Source organism: Octodon degus, unplaced genomic scaffold (genome assembly GCF_000260255.1).
Source record: "Octodon degus isolate 3935 unplaced genomic scaffold, OctDeg1.0 scaffold00191, whole genome shotgun sequence".
Lineage (NCBI taxonomy): Eukaryota > Metazoa > Chordata > Mammalia > Rodentia > Octodontidae > Octodon > Octodon degus.
The window spans coordinates 3,529,643-3,552,239 of NW_004524767.1; the positions used below are offsets into that span (position 1 = coordinate 3,529,643).

General features: G+C 42.1%; 1 protein-coding gene across 1 annotated transcript in view; it reads left to right on the plus strand.

The window, feature by feature from the left end:
* The first annotated feature begins 524 nt into the window (after positions 1-524).
* The window catches only part of Epha5 (EPH receptor A5), a 330,177-nt gene continuing 308,104 nt past the window's right edge, over positions 525-22,597 (plus strand). Inside the window, exon 1 of the mRNA XM_023704186.1 lies at positions 525-693. Within this exon, the coding sequence (XP_023559954.1) occupies positions 531-693 (163 nt within the window). The 5' untranslated portion in view covers positions 525-530. The remainder of the gene's footprint in view (positions 694-22,597) is intronic.

Genomic DNA, 22,597 nt, shown 5'->3' on the forward strand with positions numbered 1-22,597 from the left:
CGTCCGCCCGGCCCGCCCGGCCCCTCGCAGCCCGCAGTCTCCGCTCGCGGGCTCCGAACTCGCCGCGCCCCGCCTCGCCCCAGTCCCCAGCGCGCGGGTTTCCAACTCCTCGACCGCAGTCGGCTTTTTCCTCCTCCTTCTGTTGCACGTTTCATCTGGACTTCGGGTGACTTGTCTTCCTGCCCTCGCCCGTGTAGGCGACAAGGAGACTGAAAAGGAGCCTTTATCGCTCCCCTTCCCGCCCCAGGGACATTTACACCTCGCGACCCGTGAAAAGTCTGAAGCGGCAAAGGACCCGGACGCGGACTCTGGACTCCGCGGTCGCGCCCCTCACAGCTGCCTCCGCCGCCCGCTAGAATCGCACCCAGGTCCTCCGGAGGAGCGAAGCAAACTTCAGCCAGCGCGGGGACCCGCGGTCCCCACTCGGAGGCACCGCGTGCGGGGCGCAGGACCCCGCGGAGCTCTCCCTGGCTTTTCTGCGAGGCCGGAGCTGGGACTGAGCCGCGCGGGGCCGCAGAGGGCAAGAGAAGATGCGGGGCTCCGGGCCCCGGGGTGCGGGACGCCGGCGGCCCCCGGCCCGCACTCCCGCGTCGCCGGCCGGCTGCTGCTGTCCGCCACGCAGAGCCCCGCTCTGGACGTGCCTGGTGCTGTGCGCCGCGCTGCGGACGCTGCTCGCCAGCCCCAGCAGCGAAGGTAGGCGGGGACGGGGCCGGGGCCTCCGCAGGCTAGGCAGGGCGGGGAGCGCGACCAGGCGCCCACTCCTGTCTCCATCGGGGTCCAGTGTCCGCCTTCGCTGGCCTTTACTTCCCTCTCTGACCTCTTGGGTTGCATTGTTCAACCTGAGCCGCAGGGTGTTGGGCGCCGCACCTGCGTTAGGACCCAGATTGGTTGGGGGCTGGGAAGTTGGAAGGCAGGATGGAGAAGGATCTGGGACCCACGCCGGGAGGCTGGGTGGGGCCGGGAAGTAACATTTCGGGGCCGTGGGAGCAGCGAGGGGCATCTCAGAATCAACCCACGGAGCCCTTAGGAGCTGTCATTGGATGCTCTGATGGGAAGCATTGCTGAGGTGGCTGGTGATTTTGGGGGGAGTGGGCTTCCTGCCCGGAGCTGTTATTTAGGGCTTTACCAGCTGCTATTCTGAGGTGGGTGGCCAGAGCTTTGACTTGTCGGGAGAAAAGGAGATGAACTGGAGGCGCCCCCACAGTGATTGCCCTTTGCTAGGGCTGAGTGCTCGCTGTCACCCTCGTAAGGTGGCAGAGGGCAAGAAGGTGCGGGAGGCAGCGCGGAGAAGCGAGTGTAGCTGTTAGGAAGTTGCCGACTCTCGCCAGAGCTCGCCAGGGAAAGGGACAGGACATGGGCTAGCTGGCCCCATTCTTGGGCCACCCAGCCCTCCGCTCTGCCCTCAGTTCTGCGCTCTGGACCCCGAAGGGCACCTGCCTCGCTCTGGGAGAGTGGGGCGGGGGGCGGAGCAACACCTGTGTGCTCCGAGTTCCCCGCGGTCTCGGTCCTCCGACGCTCACTCCATCCTCTTCACCAGTCCAGGTCCCTGAGTCCCCAGAGTCCCCTGGGCCCCCGAACCCTAGTCGGGCGCGCCCCCCTCCGCCTGCTCCCGGGCGCGTTCCCCGTGGGAAGTGGGGGCGTGGGCGGGGACAGCTTGGTGGCGCGGACAGATCCAGAAGCTCCGGAGCTGGAGAGCCCTTGTCCTGGGCTGGGACTGCAGGGCTGGGGTTGGGGCGGCGGATGCGATGCGGAAAGAGCTGAACCTGGGAGAAATTCTTCTACCCCGGGGAAGCAGAGGGAGAGCGGGGAGACTGTCGGCAGCGGAGGAGTCGCGCGTGCTCTGACTGCGCGGCTTGGTCCCCGCTTCCCTGCCCGTGGGGATCGCGGCGCGGCACCAGCGCCCCAGGGACCTGGGGAGCGGGGCGGATGGACGCTCCGGTTCCCCGGCCAGCGGCCCTTCGCGGAGCTCTCCATCTCTTCGGTTATCTCTTCGGGTGGTGTGTGTGCCTGCAACATGCCGCCTTTCGTGCTTCAGCCAAGTGATGGGTATTTTCCCTCCCAGATAAAGTTGAAGAAGTGTTTTCTAGAGGTCGTGAGCCTTTTTTTTTTTTTTTTTTTTTTTTTTTTTTTTTTTTTTTTTTTTTTTTATGCGTTATTTCAGCAGCCTTCGATTAGAAGTACAAGAATTGCAGCAAGGCTGGGGGTCCCTTTGAACTGTCTTTTTCCACCTAAAGGGATATCTTGGTAGGACTTGATAGATTTAATCGCAATTCATTTACCCTCCTTCCTTTCTGTTCTGATTTTAAGTCTTTTCTCCATGCATGGTGGGGGAGGGGAGCTGAGGTAGCGTGGAGGCTCTAGATTGGGAGCAGAAAGAGGCGAGTTCGAGGGGAGGTTGATGCCCAGGGAGAGCCAGGCAGGACCCAAGGGGAGGAAAACAGGCAGGAGGCAGGAAGAAGATGGGAAACAGCGCCTGGTCTGCGAAGGTTTGCAAAGGAAGCTGGAATCCTGTGGAACAGAGAGGGACTGCCAGTAGATGTGCCACCCACAGGTTTAGGTTTCACCCAGCTAAAGGGACACACTGCAAAACTTGGGTGCAGAGGTGGGGCCTTCAGGGGACCCATCCGGAAATGAGCACCCTTAACCATCCCGGGCTGGAAGACACAGGGATACAAGTATGCCTGCTATTTGGGGCATAGTTTGTGGCATAAACCGTTATACAGAGTTTGAAATAAAATATCCCTACTATGGCCTGATTCCTCTAATTGACAAAACCCTGCCCCGACGATGCCCCATATTTCTGTGCAATGTTATTTTGGTTCTATGAAATTTCCATTACTCTTTTGGTTTTCCATTCTAGTGCTGTTACAGAGCGGCAAAACATTGAAACATTCATAAATGGAATCTTTTATTTAGTTAGCAATTGAGGTTAGAATTTTTCATTTTGTTTCTGGAAGAACTTTGTAGGGTTAGACTTAGAAAGATTTGATGCACATCATAAATTCATGAATAGCTTGCTCTTATACAATTTGCTTTCCACAACCTACAAGTCTGCTTAGTGATTTCGCAATTTGCCTATAACATACACATTGTGCACATAATGTACACTGTCCAATTATGTGAAGAATGTATTTGAAGGGGGATAAGTAAAGGTTAATTTGCTAGGAATTGATATTCCCATCATTATTGTAATTTAACGTTGAATAATACACAGAATTGAACAGAAGTGAAACCCTTATCTAGAATCTTGGATTGATGTGACACTGATTCATTTAGAATTTTTCAATGTATTAGCAGACCAGAATAAAATGTATTATATATAGTAAAATGTATTATATTCTGAGCAATTAATAAAAAAGCATGTCTTTAGTTATTTTATAAGCATGAAGTACATATGGACTATACAGACAAGAAAGCATTAATTTACAGTGAAATACACAAAAATTTTTTCATATAATTCAGAGGCATATTTAGCAGAAGCCTAGCAGGACAGTATTACTATGTCAGCAAGGGAAATTTTGAATGAATTTAATAAAGAGGTCATTATGATTAAATAATGAATTTAATAAATTAAATAATGAGTTTCATGAATAAATTTGCTATTATGAATTTTTGGAGTTGGCTACTAACTTATTCAGTAACTGCCACTTTTTGCTGTCTGGAGATATATTTGTAAACAAGCATTATTTGACAAGTGCTTTTCTCAGCAGGGAATCTTGGCCAATTACTGCTGAACAGCTCTGCATTGAAAATGATTCACCCACAGTGAATCAAGCTTAATTCATTGAAGTCACAGTCAGTAATGTCCCAGGAAAATGCTTCTGACAGTTGTCAGCAGATTGTATTTGAAAAGTCCGGTTCCTGGTCTCCGAGTGTTCTGTGTGTTTGTGCACAGGGAAAGGGCAAGTGCTGGGGAAAGGAGCGGTGGAGGGGGCCACACTGTTTGAAAGACAGTCATAAAACTGTAAATTGTTCATTGCCAAGAGTCATGGGGGTGAAGTTTGTTTTAGGGTTTATTCTTGGTGTATAATGGGACCATGCCTATAAAATAGATTGGAGGACATAATAGATTTGTAAAACTAAATGGCTTTATTTTGTGGCCTTGTCGTCCTGTTGTAATTCATTTCCCTTTAGATAAACTGGCAGGACCCCACAGCAAAAGGACAGTAAAATCATTCCCTCACCAGGACTACTGAGCAAGAAAAGAGAGTCATTACCCCCATTTGAATCATAGAGTGTTGGAACTAGAAGGGACCATGAAGGGCTGTGGCTTTTTGCTTAATAAACCATGAAAAGGAGGGAGAGGTCGTGGGTCTTGACATTGTAAGCTCTTTCTTGGATGTCAGGATGACAGGTAAGAGGATTTCACTTCTTCTTGTTCACAGAGAGGAGGCTCATTCCTAGATTTGCAATGAAGAGTTTTCCTTGATTGGAAATTTCCCTTTTATAATCCTACCACCTGTAAAAGCTATTATTTTTGTCATGCCAATCCACATACGATATAGTAGGTATGAGAAAATGGTTCACTTTTCAATATTTTGAAAGCATTACTGTTTTTCTACTATGATTGTGCACTATAGAATGTGAACATTTAGACTATGTGGTACTCTAAATAAAAATCAAAATGAAATGATGCAACTGTTGGTATACCAAAGTAAATATTCTAGCTATCATTGCTAGTGTGGAAAAAAACGCTGGACTTTAGCTATTGCCACTTTACTTTAGCTGCTTGATTCCCACTGGAGTCCCTTTTGTTTGGAGTGCTTTTCATGGATTTGGTTGAATGATTAATTTTTCTTTCTTTTGCTAGAAAATTTTCTGTCTTTGACTGTAAAAACAGAGTATAACATACATGGTTGTATTTATTAACCATAGATGTCTTCCTTTTTCTTATTCAACTTTAATGTTCTTTTTCTAAAAATTAAAAACAATATATCTTGAAACTACTGTAAAGATATTCATGACTTCTTATACATTATCTTTTCAATTTAAATTAGCAGATATATTTGAAGAGTGGATAGTTTGAATTTAGTTGGCAGAGGTACTTGCACTCAAAATTGTTACATTTTCACACTCAAAACAGCTGCTCAATGATTTTCATAAAACCTCTCAATTAACTAAAGTTTGAATATCAGACTTACTTTAAGCATTAACCTTGACTGCCTGCAGTATTTGCCTTTTCCTAACAAGTGAATTGTGATTGCAGAGCAATCTGAGAGCTAAAAATTTCAATGGATGTCTTGAAAACATTGAATGATTCTTGCAGTCCAAGTATCTCGTGATTGTATCTCAGTAGGGTACGGTGTCTGCTTCCAGCATGCTCTATGGGTAAATGCATATTTGTTTTATCACAACTTACATGATTAATAGGATAAATCAGGGCTCTTTACAGGAGTTATAGAATAACTTATGTACACACCTAATGTAGTTAAAAACATGTGTCCTATCTAATGCAAATAAATACAGTATATATGTTTTATGGTGTATAAAAAGGTACATAAAATATGAGTACTAAAGTCTTCATAAATACAGATTATATAGGTCATAATTTTAGAAGAAGCTTATTTTAGAAATGGATCATAATTTTAGAAATCTTTAATAGCTTCTTTTAAATAAAAAAGAAAATATGCTTATTCAATTAGATGCATTAGACATAGGAAATTAAAAATAAGGATAGATATTAGGTTGTATGGCTAACAATTTTTAAAGCACTTTATAGCTTTAAAATCACAAGGAGAAATTTTAAGGCAACACATAGGTTTGGGGCTTTTAGGAAAGTGAACTATTTGACAGTTATTCCCTGTGAAAATCTTGTCTGAATTGTTAATTTAATTGAAAATGTTTATTTCAAAATATAATTGGGCTACTTCTCAATATTTCATTTTAATGCTCTAAACAATTCTTTAAACTGAAGCATGAGTACTTTTGTACAGTCTCCCTTTATTTTTTATTTACATTTCTCTTTCAGTTTTAGATTTTCAAACATTTGCTTAGTGAATGTCAGTGAAACAGATTTAAAATTTGTGAACAAAGCAAAACTGCATCACAGGGCTGGAGCCGGAGGTTTGTGATAGCGCCCTTGCTTCGCACGCCTGAGGCTCTAGGTTCATGTTCAATCCCCAGTACTGCCAGGCAATGAAAATCATAACAGGATGAATTGCATAAGAATTTGAAGTATAATTTGTGAAGAACAGCTCATACTTGACAATCCATTTGCTGACATACACAAGGTATCAGTATAATGGAAAACACTTCACAAAGGAATGGGAACCCCTGGTACCAAAAGTTGTGCTGCGAGAAAGCTAGGTGCCATCGAGGTATGAGTGAGGGTTCCAGAGCATTAACACTAGGCTAGAACTGGTGTCCTGAGCATCACGGATTTCACATACAAAAGACTGATTCATTCCAGTTATTTTTAACTCAACAAGCAGAAGTATGGTTCTAATCTAAAATTCATATCACAGTAATGGAAGATATCAAAATAAATGGTGGAAAAACAGTTATCATTAATGAGTTTCATGAGAAATAAAGAGTTCAAAAAATACCATATGCATTTTTTCATTGTCACTTATTCACAAAATAAGTGTAAAGCTACTATGATCTGCATAAGAATTTGAACTGTATCTGGGAAAATGTTGAATAACTTTTAGCATTGTTTTTTTCTAAAAACCTCAAAATTCTGACCTCACATTACTAATGAGAACTCTAGGAGCTGTAAGGTCATAAAATATAGCTATAATTTAGTAGGTGCCCCACTTGGAGTTGCTAAAGACTGTGGGTTAGTAGAGTGCCTTTCATTAACTACTGTTTAATAGATAAGTTTAAGTCTTTAGCAATTTAAGAAAACTATCAGGGCATCAAGCCAACTATTTAAAAATTGCCTGAAAATCCTGTAAGAATTGTGTGTACATTCTGCTTTTGGAGCACCAATTAGTTATATTCCATTTAATGAAAACCTAGCAGGTGCTGTTCATGATTACACTTCTCAGTAGCTCTTCTTTCCCGCGGGTCTCTGCCTTTAGTCTCCCATCAGGTTTTGAGTTTGAGTTATTTTATTAATAGCATTTAAGGTATTGCTTACACAATGGGAGCATTACAACTTTGTTCAATGAAACTATCTAGGTCATGCTTTCTTTCTTTTGTATCTTTCAGTTACCTACTGTTTGTGACTTTAATTTTTATGCTTTTATTAAGCATAATGTAAAAATGTGTCTGAGAGTTGGTTCTAAGTGCTCATGGCTGTGTTTTGAGGTGGAAAGGTTGTGGGAAGGTTGAGAGAAAGGAGGGGAGACATGTGCTATTACCACAAATTCAGTATTAGTAAGAGCATATGGCTTTTCCTTTTATCTAAAGAGAATACCTCTTTCCCTTTGTCCCTCTCTCCCTTTCTCCCTCTACCTCTCTCCCTCTCCCTCTCTCCCCCTCTCCCTCTACCTCTCTCCCTCTACCTCTCTCTCCCTCTCTCCTCCATCTCTCCCTCTCTCCCTTTCCCTCTCTCCCTGTTTTCTGTCCCCTTCTCCCCCTCTCCCTCTCCCCCTCTCCCCCTCCCCTCCCCCCCCCCCCCCCCCCCCCCCCCCCCCCCCCTCCCTCTCTCCCCCTCCCTCTCTCCCCTCTCTCCCTCTTCCTCTTCCTCTTCTCCCTTTCCCCCCTCTCTCCTTCTGTCTCTCTCTCTGTTCCTCTTCAATTTTGTGTTTGTTTTACTGTTACCACTGACTGTTTTTAAAAAAGTGAAAAAAAATTTTAAAAAGAAGAAAAAGAAAAAAAAAGTGAAAAGAAACTAAACTTTGGTTCATAGTGTTCCCCATATTTGGAATTTTGTGTTTTCATTTGTTGGTAAGATCCACTCTTGCTGAATCATGCACACCACTGTGGCATTAGACACCCCACAGTTTAAATAATTGAGAATAAAGTGTCTGTGATAATTCTAATTATGTTTTAGTTGCTGGACTACTGCCCAGGCTATCTTCTCCATCCATCTAGTTTGTCTTCAGTTCTAAGTAAACTGGGCCAACAACTCTAAGTAAATATTCTGGTTAAATTAAAAAAAAAAAATCAAAGAGCCAAAATGCAAGGGTTGAAATATTTTGCATATGCTTTGTGAGAAAATGTTCCTACTTGGAAACATGTTTCAGGCAAAGTATTGGAAGACTTAGAGAAAATACCGTCTGTTCTTTTACTCAAAGATTGGTAGTGTCTTTTCCTCATAAAATTCACTCTCACTTTTCATCTGTCATATCTTTCTCTCAACCCCCTTTCCTCCCTGACAGAAGCAACAGCAGTGAGGGGGTTGGATCCTATACCTGTCATACTCCAGTGCCCATGGGAGCCTGATTTCATATTAAGTGTTGAGAAGACAGTATGCCTTCCTCTCTTACATAAACTTGTGGTACCAGGTCCCCTACAGGGAAAGAATAGATGGCATCAATCTAAAGCACACCTTTCTTTTTTTTCCTCTAATGCATGAGTAGTTTAAGGCATCTATCAGCATTGCTTTCCTTCTAAGAATGTTCACTTCCTTAGCATGGGTTGGACCTTCCTGCTCCAGTACGCTAGTGAATGTCCTTTTCTGTGGAAAGATAGATTCAGGAGGTGGATCCAGCTGGCACCACTTCCACCCAGCAGTCCTTGGCAAGAGCTGGTTGCAGGAGCCACAGTGAACTTTCACCCTAAGCCTCCCCTGCAGCAGCAGGGAAGGTGAGGCAGCTGCCCGCCCTGTGGAAGATGCCCGGAGCAGGAAGTCTTCACCTGTCCACCTTTACATTGAAGATGTGAAGCCACACTCATAGAGTTACTATGAAAACAACCCATAATGTGCGCATGTTGTTTAATAAAATTACTAGAGCCACATTGGTACCCAACAGATGTTAGTCCCTGCCATCACCCTTGGAGATGTTTGGGGCACCAGTTCACATCATGATCTTATCTTCCCTGACTTGATGATGAAAGGGAATGAATCTCTGATGGAAGGACAGGGCCCCAACACGTACTGCACATGCAGGATCTCCCGAGAGCTATGCAAGGCAAAAGTCAACTGCATGTCTTGGTCCTAATTTTTTGCTCTTTTCACAGTTGAGTGCTTAATATTCTGATTTGATTATAAAATGAAAGGAAATTCATCAGCACAAGGATCCTGAGTTATAAATGTTGCAGTTAATCATGTTTTCCCCAGGAAGATGGGAAGGTGTGTTGTATTACAGAACATACCATGAGCGGTGCTGGTGCAGCCGAGATGGCACGCATGGTACGCAACAGTTGTAGCTCGGATTCCTCATTTAGTTTCTGTGTACCAACCGTTGTTCTAGGCTCCTTAATTTATTTTCTCTAAAGACCAAAAAGTGAGCCTTATTACAATTTTGTTATTGGCCATCTACTTTCCACACAAGGAAAATGAGTGAAGTGGCTTGCTAGGTCTGTCTGTCTGAAAATGATGAAGTCTGTCTGCTCTGAAGCTCAGGCACTCTGACTGCAGCCCTGGTCTCTTACACAAGGGGAATTCTCCTCACAACATCATAGTCAGTGCCACCTTTGCCAGCCAAACCATGCTTTCTCCCACAGACGGCACCAAGTGCACTAAGTGGGTGAGGAGAAGGCATCTCCTCTCCTGCTCTTCCTGGTTCTCAGTTTCTTCCTCTCCATAATCCTTGAACAACTACCTGGTCATCTTGCCTGATTTACCCTCTGCCATTGTCCAGAGCCCCGCTGGTGTAAGGTAAGGTCTCCTCACACACATCTTCTGTTTTAAGTCATGTATTCCTTGCCCTTTCAGTTTTCTGTTCCGTCAGTGCATAAACAATTTAGTTGGCAGTCGTAGCCTAAACTAGGCTCCAGATCTGGCTTTGAGTGCTCATAAGTCTTTAAGGAATGCCCCTCTAAACATTGTAATACACTGCTCATCCCTATTTGCTTTTGTAAATACAGAGGGGAGTTGTGAAGATAAAATTGTGCCCTAACTTGTGACAAATTATATTCTTTCGGCATCATTATTTCTCATAAGAAGACAGATCACAGTTTCTATGTGATATGTATTCAGCTTTTCTCTCTACCCCAAGCCAACCTTGGAGTGTTCTCCTGCTTAACAGAGACAGGGTTATATTAAATATTTTAGATTCATTTTTACATATAAAAGTACATTATCCTCTGGGACTCTCATAAGAGAACCTGTAGGAAAGAGAAATTCATTATGATAAGCTGAGGGCCTGAATCAACGAAGTTGAATCTGTTAAAAAGTCAGAACTTGAGTAACAAGCTAAGTCTTGCAACTGCAGAGCCAGGGCTATAGGACATTGTGAAAATGATGGGAGGGAGCCGGAGGCTCGCTCTCAGGCCGATTCAAACATTTGGAGCAGCCTGGAGCTGGGCAGACTAGTAGAGCTCTCTATGTCAGTGTCTTCCTGTCTGTGAAATGGGAAGATTGTCACGGTATGGCTTGTGACTTGAAAGATGCATTAGGTTCACATTGGTAAAGTGCTTTGTAACAGCTATGGTAAAGTAGCTAGCAAGATTTAATAGTTAAATATTGCATGTGCTAAATAAATGCGCATGGGTTGGCACCCTGAAATTCAGCAAGTTCTAATTTTCTACGTTTGTCAAAGAGTACTGTTTAATATTTATTATAAATGGAAATACCAGAGGAAAAGCACTTGACTTCAGAATAGCTCAAGCAGCCCTTATGTGCTCCTGGGTAAAGACCTTTAAAAGCCCTCTAGTGTCCTTAGCATAAAATCCAAAGTCCTTGAACCTGAGAACAATGTTTGCAGTGATTTTCTTCTGGCGGCTCACCTCTCCTGCTTTCTGGTCCCTGCGTGGAGCCTCCTGTGGCGAGCAGCTCTGTGCGTACAGTGTATGAGAACTTCGCCTTCTTCCTTTACCTGGATGACTTGATCTTTCAGGTACATTTAGAATGATTTCCACAAGTCTGTGTGCCCAGTTTCATTCCTGATGAAGCCTATCAGAGAAGGATTTCTAATGTTACTTGTTATATATCTGCTGTTTAATCACAACAGAGGCTCTGAAAAGTAGTTGAACCAGAGGAGCAGTGTCTTGGTTACTTTTCTCTCTGTTGAGATGAACACCAGACACCCAAAATTAAGGAAGGAAAGGTTTATTTAGCTCACAGTTTGTGGAGGTTTCAGTCCATACTCAGCTGGCTCCAAGACAGAGTGGCACATGGCAGAGGGCAAGAGGTCGTGGTGGAGGACCACAGCAAACACAGTAGGAGCAAAAAGGGAGGAGCAGAATGAGCAAGCCTCTTTCCCCCTTTTATATTTTATGCAGGCAACCTGGCCCTGGGCAGTGCAGCAGTCACAACTGTAATACTAGCCTTGACCAAGAATCAATCATGAGACTCTAGAAGCCCACCGCATGACTGCATGAGGCTTTGCGGGACCTCTAAACACCAACCCTAACGAGCAGTTATCTTCTGAACTGAGAATTTATTAACAGCGGAGATGGCATGATGTGCCAGAACAGGATAATTCTAGTAAAGGTGGCACGTGGGAATCTAGGAATCATCTTGCATCCGGATGAAGACACTCTTGGCTAGCTGTGTACTGCCTGAGAGCCGGCTGTGCTGCCAGCTCTCCATGACTATTTTGGAGTCTGAAAACTTATTAAGTAACTCCAAATGATTTTAAAATCGCCGCTTTTCGCCACAACTGTCTCACCTTATCACTGTATCACAGATGGCAATAATACATCTCTTCCCTACATGCATCATTGATACAGTTTAAAATTTTTTATAAAGTCTCTTCTAAACTGTGAAGTTGTTCACTGAAATGTCTATGATTTATCAAATAAATTATCACTGAAAAATTTGCCAGTAAATCTGGCCTTGGGTTTACCAAATGTCTCAAAGAGAAGAAAGATCTACTGGGATTAGAAAGCTCTACAAAATGATTTTAGTAGATATTTTGTGGTCACAATCTCTGTAATTTAATGTACTGCTGCCTACTCCCTGCAGTTTCTTAATGTAAGTTCTCAGAACTTATATAACTGGAGCCAGATCCCCAATGCAAAATGCATTTGTTTTATTTAAGCATGACTTAATTTTATCTACAGAGAAAAAATTAATGTAAAACATGTGTTTCTTAATTCTAATTTCTTGGAAGTGGATAGATTTATTCTTTCATTTGTTCTAGATTTCCTAGATTAGTTTCACTGTTTCATACTTTATGAAGTACTTCAGATTTACAATGTGAAAAGAAGTCTTAATATTGCTGGTGAAATAACAAGAAAATGTGTTCCATCTCCTATGTGAATATAACAACATTAAAAATACATTTACATGAGAGATGGTTCAGTTCTTATGTGTAGTTTTGTATTAGTTTGTTTAATTAACTATCCCTGCAGAAAAAATAACATTTTCATTTACTATAACATAGCAATAATTATATAAAAATATAATTGGATTCATATTAAATTCTACTAAGTTATAAAAATTCTTTGAATGGAAGCTTTCCCTAGATAGGAAGGATGAAGGTGATAACTCTTTGGAGAATTTTTATATAGTCTTCTTAAATTTTCACAACAACTCTTTGAGGTTGGTATTACTAATCCAGATGCTAGGAGGAAATTAATCTTAGGAAAGTTCAGCAATTTGTACTAGGTCATAGGGCAGGTCGTCCCATGGTGGGTAGAAGTCAGGTGTGAACACTTGGCTGCTCTGTCTCTGCTAAGGATTGCGTTTACCCAGGTATGTTTAGTATTATGGCTTGAAATCAATTAGGTATATCATTTTTCAAAGAAAGAATCACATTTAATAAAAATTGTGTGCTCCATTAATTTTTTTTAATGTGTGTGATACAGGCTCTCACTACGCAGCTCACACTCGTAGTGATCCTCCTGTTTTCAGCCTCCCCAGAGCTGGCATTACAGATGGGCACCACCATGCCCCATCTAGGTGGCTGGTTAAGTGTGCTCATGGGCAGGGCTGCTGTGGCATGCGGTGCTGGGGATCAAACCCTGGTCTCTGCACTTGCCTAAGCAGGCACTTAGTCTGCTGAGCTATCTCCCCGACCCATTAAAATTAAGTAATATAACATAAATAAATGTATGTGTAAGGAAGCATTATAAACCTGCCTTAAGAAAATCTTATCAGTGCTAAAGCAATTGAATTTAAACCATAACTGTAAATTTTGAGTTGAATAGCTCTCATTTTTGGGTAGAAAATCTCAGCTCATCAGAAAACTGACAGTTTTTATCCTAATTCTTGGGTTTGAGAAAAGCTGGTCACAGTAGTGTTTTGGTTCAGGACATTGCGTGGAGCAATGAATAGTAGTATCAGTTTTCAAAATGTACGGTACTTATTTGCATCTAGCAATTCGTTCTTTTTTTTATTTATTGTTTCAGGTACATAGACTAGTGACACAATATGATGCTTGCAAGTGCAGTTCTGATAAGGATAGGTTCTTTTATGTCATGGAAAACCAAGGACATAACATCAGCAGGTTTTTTTTTCACCTACTGCCTCTTCTCTTTCCTCTTCCTCTTCCACTTCTTTCCCTTCTCCTTCCACTTTCTTTCCTTTCCTTTCGCTCTTCTGTTCTTCCTCCTGTTCTTCTTTTTCCTTGTTTTATAAGTAGCAGAAATTTTCATTAAGAAGAAACCACTGTGGAAGTTCAATACTAAGCAGATCACAGTACAGTTCTTGGGTTCCTTGTGTTTTCGCCCTCTTTCCCTTGTACTTCTATGACCTATCTTCAGAATCTCAGTTCCCTTCTGAAATCAGTTTGAAAATCTCCATGTTCATGCACAAAAGGAATACTGTGTGAAAATCAGTGTATCATCATACTCATGTGTACCTTTCTATAAATCAAGCAACAAAGAAATATGTGTTTTATAATGTATTTGGAATTGTTTCCTAATCTAGATGTTCAGCAGAGCCAAACTAAGAACACTGTTAAGAGTGTCATACTTGGGGGCCCCTAAACTCACAAATCACAACTTATTGCAACAATTTCTGTGGAAATCCGTACTTTCCAAGTCTGGGAATCTACAATTTAAAATGATCCACAGCTAATCCTGATTTTTCTTCATGTTAAAGCACCCTTGTGTAAAATAAAGGCACTCAAAATGGAATGTGTGTCTTATGGTTTGTGTCTAGGTGTCCCCCCAAAGCCTCATGCAGTCTTGGGGTGGCTTCTGGAGTTTGTGATTGATTACTGTGGGTGTGGATGCTGCACCTGCCCTGGGGAAGGTAATTTGCATTACAATGTAAGGAGGGAAGAGAAGCTAGCTGGTTAAGTTGCTGCTACCCTTCCCTTGTGCTCTTGCTCTTTGCCTCCACCCTGAAAGGTTGCCCTCTGCTCTGTGCTGCTCTGTCTTGGAGCCAGCTGAGGACTGAAGCCTCCAGTGACTGTGAGCTAAATAAACCTTTCCTTCCTTGATTTTTGAGTGTTGGGTATTTGTCCCAGCAACAAGAGAAGAGTAACTAAGATAGAATTTGGTACTTCAGGAGTGGGGTCGTTGCTGTGGCTCAGCCTGACCATGTGGATTACAAGCTTTTGGGAATGGCTTATGGGAAGAGATAGGAAAGGTTCAGAGATGTACAAGAGAAGCATTGGAACAGCTTCGGCTGTTCTGTTTGGGAGATTCTGATCAGAGCCCAGAAGACCAGAAGGCTGATGGAAAGCTGGCCTGTAAAGACCAGGCTGGGCAGGTTTCTGCTGGGAAAAAGGACTGCATTGGCTGTTGGACTCCAGATCATTTGTGTTTTGACTTGGCAGAAAAGCTGTCTGCATTTTGCTCGTGTCCAGAGACTTTGCTTGAGACTGAGTATAAGCATGGTGGACTGATCAATCTAGCAAAAGATATTTCAAAAAAAAAAAAAAAAAAAAAAAAAAAAAAAAAAAGGGGGCTGGGGAGATGGCTCAGCAGAATAAGCGCTTCCCTGGCAAGCTCAAGGGCCTGAGTTCAATCCCCAGTTCTGCAAAAAAAAAAAAAAAAAAAAAAAAAAAAAAAAAGATATTTCAAAGCAGCCAAATATTGGGGTAGTGGCCTGGTTGTTTTTGGGGGCTTTTAGCCAGATTTATGTTGAGAATGAAGAGCAAGGAGCCCAGCAGGAGGATTTACAATGTTGTGAGCTTGGCCAGAAAGAAAGCACCAATAAAGCTATGAACCACAAAGATGGAGCTGAGAGGATCTCCATTGCCAGGAAGGAACCTGAGAATGGAAGGGATGGCCTGAGGGCGTCACAGGAGGAGGCAGGTCTCCACCCTTTGCAGCCTCAGAGCTGCAAAGGTCAGGGACTTTGCCTTGAGGGGAAAGCCGCAGAGCCCAGGTTCCAGAATGGCACCAGCATGGAGAAAATATTCCTCCGAATCAGGGTCAGAGTCTCAGCAATCCAGGTATTCGACCCCTACCACCAAAAGAGAAGGAAATGTGGCTACTGCTCCAGCTGGCAGCAGACCTTGGCATCATCCATGAGGCACACGTTTTAGGTGCATTCAAAATGCAGGAGTTCTGAGGTTAAGGCTTCCACCTCGATTTCAGAAGAAGGTCTGGGAGGCCAGGCGGTGTGCCCCTGAGAGGGCAGTGTGTGAAGCTGTGAGTGAGAAGCCTATTCAGTGGAAACCCCAGAAGTTTGGAAAAGCCAGGAATGTGGATCATCTAAAGGAAACTGCAAGGAGGGAGCAAAGCAGGCCTAAGAGAGAAGCCATGGGAACTACCACCTCGAGTGCCATAGGAGCAGAGCCTCATGGAGCTCACAACTCATCACAGATTGCTTGGGATGTCCCAAATAGAATTGCAGAACTTAATGTCTGCCCTGCTGGATTGTGGACTTGTGTTGGTCCCATTGCTTGGTATCTTGCTGTGTGTACCTTTTGGAATGGCAGTGTTTATCTTGTGCCTTTGAATGTTGCAAGTGTTTGAGTTTTCATTTGTACAGGGGCTCACAGTTGAGAATTTGCCTAGGATCTTGGAGGACACTTGGGACTTGGACATTTCAGCAATGCTGAAACTTGGCACTTTGGCAACTCAGAGATGGACTAGAATGTCTTTTGCAAAAGGGATGTGCATGAGTCTTTGGGGGTCCAGGGGTGGAATGTTATGGTTTGTGTCTAGTGTCCCCCCCAAAGCCTCCTGCAGTCTTGGGGTGGCTTCTGGAGTTTGTGATTGAATTACTGTGGGTGTGGATGTTGCACCTGCCCTGGGGGCAGCTAATTTGCATTACAATGTGAGGTGGGAAGAGAAGCTAGCTGCCTGAGCTGCTGCTACCCCTCCCTTGTGCTCTTGCTCTTTGCCACCACCATGAAAGGTTGCCCTCTGCTCTGTGCTGCTCTGCCTTGGAGCCAGCTGAGTATGGACTGAAACCTCCAGTGACTGTGAGCTAAATAAACCTTTCCTTCCTTCATTTTGAGTGTTGGGTATTTGTCCCAGCAAGGAGAGAAGAGTAACTAAGACAGTGTGGATTGGGGATAGTGCCATTCTCCAGTGGTATCAATGTGAAGACCAGAAGTTAAGATTTTAAAGACTCTTACTGGGATTTGATATTACCACAGTCCAACTCTATGGTGGTAGATTCACCTGTTTAACCAGGCCATGCTCTGGCTCTAGTTTTATCTAATGCTTATTAAATGAGCATAAACATCATTTGGGATGTCTAGTGGAGGAGAATTTTCAAAATGCAGACTCATAGGATCCATCTAGTGTCTTGATGTTGGAGGTTTTAGAAGAAGATGGTGGATGTATATAAACACCACACTTAAAAACAGACAAACAAACAGTCCAGCACTGACAATATGCTTTCTTCTCCTTTGTGTTACTGTAAAATTTCTTGCAAACAGTTTATAGGGAGAAAAGGGCTGCTTTACTTTGGCTTACAGCATTGGCAGCTTCTGCGCATGCGCGATTGCCCTGCAGCTCAGGCCACGCAGCGACCCCTACACCCTGCACAGTCAGCCTGGCCGAGCCAGCCGCTGCCTTCTCTGCATGGGAGCAGGAGAGAACAGGAACGGACGTCAACTTAATGGCTTGAGGATGGGCATCTGTGAGTTTTGTGGCCTCACTTGCATGTTTTTGCCTCATGGTTACAAGAAGAGGATTATCTCAGGACAGCAAGAGCAAGAAGGGAAAAAGGACAGACCGACCATGTCAGCTACACGATTTCTTTCACTGAGACCAGACTTCGCCAGAAACTGGCCAACAGATTTCTGTTTATATCTCGTTGGGCAGACCTCTGTAATAAGGTCACCTAATTCAGTGGAGGCTGAGATAACAGAAACCTGGTTATCACTGCTCAGGCCAGTCGACCTCTTGTCGGGCACAGGCACACTGCCACTCCAGCCACAAGGGAGATTCTGGTACCAGGAAGTTGAATGCACAGAAATAATTAATCCCGAGAAAACAATGTCTGCTGCAGTGTTAGAAAAACAAAAGTATTAATACTTTATTTTACTTTGTTTTCCTTTTTCTGCAACCTTTGTCAAAGGACAGATAGTCAACTAATGCAATTATATTTTCACCAATTCTAGATTGTAGGCACCAGGCAAAAATAATTGATCGTATAGCCTGTTAGAACACATAAATCATTGTATTTTAATAGATTGATTTAAGAGGCATTATCCAGTTAGTATAATGCTGGTTGCTTTTTGAGATGGATAATTAAGTCCAGGTAATAAATGCTTATGTTTAGCCAACAAAGATATTTGTTACAATATTTACAATTTTTTCTACTTCCTCTCTTAATATTGCTTTATATTTTGATGAGGTTTTAGAGATAAAATATTATACAAACATTCCTTGTAATACGTTTTCTGCTTTTGATGACAAAAGTCATTCGTAAGGATCGCATCAGAATTAAATTTTATCAAAGATGAAAGACTGACATGAAAATAATGATTTAAGTTGTCAGCAAAAATCCAGGTCACTGCTCATTTTATTAAAAGGGATATTGGATCACCCAGTTTTTCATTTTGGGTAAATACATTACTTCAATAAAACAGATTATGAGTTTGTGGATGTTTCAGTGTGCATTGGGAGCTAATCACCACTTAGCCTGTCCTCCAGGCTGGAAGGCAAATGATCATATAGATGGTTGTGAAGTTTGATACATTTCAATCAAGCATTAGAAGTAATTAGGGATTTAGATAAAGATACATTCAAAACAAAGAATCTTTTGCATACAATTTCCATTGTACTCTAACAGGTTTTTTTTTTTGTTTTACATATTTAAGGACAAAGTATATTTGGACAGAAATATGCCTTATTTTACCACAATTCATGTATTTAAAGAGCAATGAATAAAAAATTTAAAAAATAAGCAAAGATGTTTCATTATAACTCACTTGCATATTCATAAAAGTTGCACAAAACTTGCTTTGTGATACTTGTAACTTGCTATTGAAAATTGACACTAGGGGCCGGGGAGATGGCTCAGTAGAATGAGCGCTTCCCTGGCAAGTGCAAGGCCCTGAGTTCAATCCCTGGTTCTGCCCCCTGCTCCCCCCCCAAAAAAAAAAAGAAAAAAAGGAAATTGACACTAAACTGTGAGATGCCCATGATAAACTATTCTATTTAGATTTATGTGTCAAAGGATTTTCTTCTTTCATATAATACAATTAAAGCATTAACTTAGATGCTGCCTACTATGCTGTATGATACGCACTTTACCAACTTAATAAAACTCATCAATACAGTAGTTAAAAGTGCAAAGCAGTGAATATTTGTGTTCAGCATTGAGGGCATAGGAATGTGATACAGAAGCCCCGAAAGAGCTCGGAGTCGGGCTTGGACTTAGATTCTAGCTGTGCGCTTATTAGTTCTGGGACCCTGGGCCATTGGCTTATTTAACTTTTCTCACCTTCAATTTCCTTATCTGTAAAGTGAGGAGTAGCATACTAAAGGATCATGGTCAGGATTAAGTGATATAAGTATAGAAACATCATTTTATTAGTCGCAATCACTGATATTACAGATAGAATCAAGGCCTTCAGAGTAAAATCACTTCCTCCAGGGTACTTAGTAACAAAACCAATGCCACAGAACTAAGGAGTGTTATCTGTGCAATGGACCATTCAAAGCTAATTGTACATTTGTTCAAGTGTTTGGGAGGTAGAAACTTTGATTTGGAAAGGAGTAACTTCATATAACTATGTATGAATGAGGTGTGTGGTACTAAGAAAGAACTGAGTGAGATTGCTCTGTGAAGATTTGTACACCTCTCATACCACCAGATGTTTTTCTGTTTAGAATAAAGACGGTATCTGAACAGTTTGGGTACCACCCCTGATGAGATAAGGACTGAGAGCCACGTGGTTTCTCTGTTTGTGCAGTTCCAGTTTAGCTGATAGTGAATTTCTGAGTTAGATTTGACAATACTTTGTGTAGACTAAGTGGGCACAAAATCTGAATCTCTTTCTCCATATCTCTGATATATATTTTTAAAGTGTGCTAACAATCTAAAATCTTTAATGTGCATCTATGAATGATTTTTGCTCCATTATAGATAATAAATGTTACAGTGTGAATGATTTCAGCTTCATTTTGAAGAGCAGTTACCACAGCTTCTTTATATAAGGTGATGAATAATATTTTGTAACAAAATGAACAAAGAAGAACCAGAAAGATAAAAAAGTAAAAGGTAAACTTTTGTGAAATAAATATATTGGTTCTTGTCAGCAACAATTAAATGGGAAATATTAAACTGAGACAGAATCATCTTTAGAAACACCTCAGAGATGAGATGCACATTCATGTGACTCAGCTGCACGTAGCCTTGGGGGGTCTGTGAACAGGATTTTGAAAGTATCAGAAAGCGAAGGGAGAAAACAGACTTTGGATTGAGAAGGGCGAATCTGTTTTCCAACTGACAATTAAGAAGTTGTGTCAGTTAGGATGTATTCCTCTGAAAATAACAGCACGTCTGTTCTCCACTAGATTAAGTAATAAAATTGATTTTTTTTTCTCCACATGAAAGCAAGTCCTAAGAGAGGCAAGTTTCAAGTTTAGATGGATTAGTAACTCTGTGATCTCATTTGGAACCAGATACTTACTCTACTCTGCCAAGCCTAATCTGTAGGCTTTGCTCTCATGCTGGTTCTCCATATTTTCTCTAGATGGCTTATCAGTTCCAGGAAATACATCCACATCCAGTAACTTCCTAGGTAGCCAGGATTTTTTTTTAAATAATGTTTTCTGCCAAAAACTCCCTTGCTTTGCAGAACCCCTTCACAGTTCACTGGACAGAACTGAATTAATAGTGGGACCACTTACTGGAACTGAACAAAATTAATTGTTAAAATCTGGAGATAGAGGCAAGGGGCGGGAAACTTCAGTGAAATAAGTGAGGAAAATTGGGACCAAACTTGGAAGGACTTGAATTTTAAACAGACAGGGTTATAAAGCTTGAGGTGGAGGAGTGGTCACATTGGTGGTTTAGAAAGATCTTTCCGAATGAAATGTTTTGAAGAATTTGTTAGGAATCCTGCTTTTCTAATGAGAAACCACTTAGGAGATTTTTCAGATCAAGTTTTCAGCAAAATTTGGTTTGGGTAGTTAATACTATGTAGTAAAACATGGCAAGCATTTTAGAGAGGCATAAATATGGCATAGTTGGTATCAGTTGGATTTGGTCAGTGATTAAATGTGGGAGCAAAGGTGAAGGAAAGGGAGACTAACTGCTGGAATGAACAACTAGCACCACAGCATTTCTCCCACTGAAACATGAAAATTGGAATTTTACCTCATGCAGAGGAGATAACTTTGTTCATGTTGGGACAGACTCAATTTGGGATGACTGCATGTCCTCAATTTGTTAATAACCAGGAGGCAGTTTTATAGTTTGATAGGTATTTCAGGACAGATAAATGGGCTGTGAATATGAGGGATCATTAATATTAAGGTTATAATTCAGACGTGAAAGTTGATGGGCTCCCGTACAAGGTGCTTCCATGTATGGCACACCACCTTTTAAACCAGCCAACCAGAAGTAAAAAACTCGCCATTGTCCATGTTTAATAGTCTGAGTCACTGTGATGGAATGGACCAAGATGTGTGTTCTTTCCAAAACCTGCTTTTTTACTGTCTTCATTTTCTAACTCAGTGTCATTGTTGTAGAGAAAAAGTGGAACTAAACAACAAAAGTAAAGTACTAATCAATACCAAGTATTAAAGTCTTGGCAGAGGAAGAACAGTTTATAATTGGAACAAAAGGAACCAGAGAAATAGAAGAAACTTACAGAAATAAAAATAAAAAAGTGAGTTCATTTTTCCATGGAAGTTATCATCAAAATACTGATGAAATTTAAGGCAAATAGGAGCTGTAAATACTGAAGTATCAGTAGTCAAGTTGGTAACAAGTTTTAGTAGAATAGGTGTTATGGTTTGTGTCTAGGTGTCCCCCCAAAGCCTCATGCAGTCTTGGGGTGGCTTCTGGAGTTTGTGATTAATTACTGTGGGTGTGGGTGCTGCACCTGCCCTGAGGCAGGTAATTTGCATTACAGTGTAAGGTGCGAAGAGAAGCTAGCTGCCTGAGCTGCTGCTACCCCTCCCTTGTGCTCTTGCTCTTTGCCTCCACCATGAAAGGTTGCCCTCTGCTGTGTACTGCTCTGCCTTGGAGCCAACTGAGTATGGACTGAAATGTCCAGTAACTGTGAGCTAAATAAACCTTTCCTTCCTTCATTTTGAGTGTGGGTATTTGTCCCAGCAACGAGAGAAGAGTAACTAAGACAGTGGGGATGGTGTAGATGAATACAATGGGTTAGGTAAGGAATGAGGACGAGATTCAGTGGCAGGTGCAGTTGAGACATCCCATGTGGTAATTCGAGCTCAAAGAACAGACAGCTTCCACAGGAAGGACATCTGAGACTTCATTTAAAAATTTTTAAGGAACAAATTCATGAAATGCTTTGTGTTACTGAAGAAGAGAACAAATTATTCATAGATTGTTTTGTCAGGTAATGTTCCTTGGCCCGTTCGAGGCCAGTGTTGATTTAGGATGAAAGGGGTCCTTTTGGATGTCTCCTTTTCCTCAGGCAGTGTTTCACAGCCATTATTATACAGAGAAGGCAAAGTCTTTCATGGTGAAGGTTTAGTACATGGCCTTTTGATCTTCAGGGAGAGGGGTGTTTGTTCTAAATTGATTTATATCTAGATCCTAAGTGGAAAATGTAGCTGCAAGAAACAGTGAGCATCCCTTACCTTCTGGCACTAAGATTTCAAGAGCTATTTCGCACATTCTTCCTCCTTGACTTTTGTATTGGGCTCTGAACAGGACTGCAGCTGTCTGTATTTTTGTTGTGCATGCTCTAGTTTTGTTGTGAGGATTAGATGAAAGAACCTACATACACCGCCTAATAGAACATCTGACACATAAGCTTTCAGTAAGTTCTTTCCCAGTAGTTTTTCTCATTTTTTTTCTAGAAAAGACTATGCATATGGGTTGCATTGGAAAAGATGGTTTTTTTCCCATTTGTTATATTTAGAAATACAGCTGGCTTTGGATTTTTGCCTCATCACAGAATATCAAAAATCTGAAACACACCTAAACTAGTAATTCTTAATAAATTTACAAATGTTGAAAGCAAGAGACAGGAAAAGGAATATTGTGGGAGGGTCCTGCTTCAAGGTTGTATATGGTGAGATTTTTTGGACTTATGTG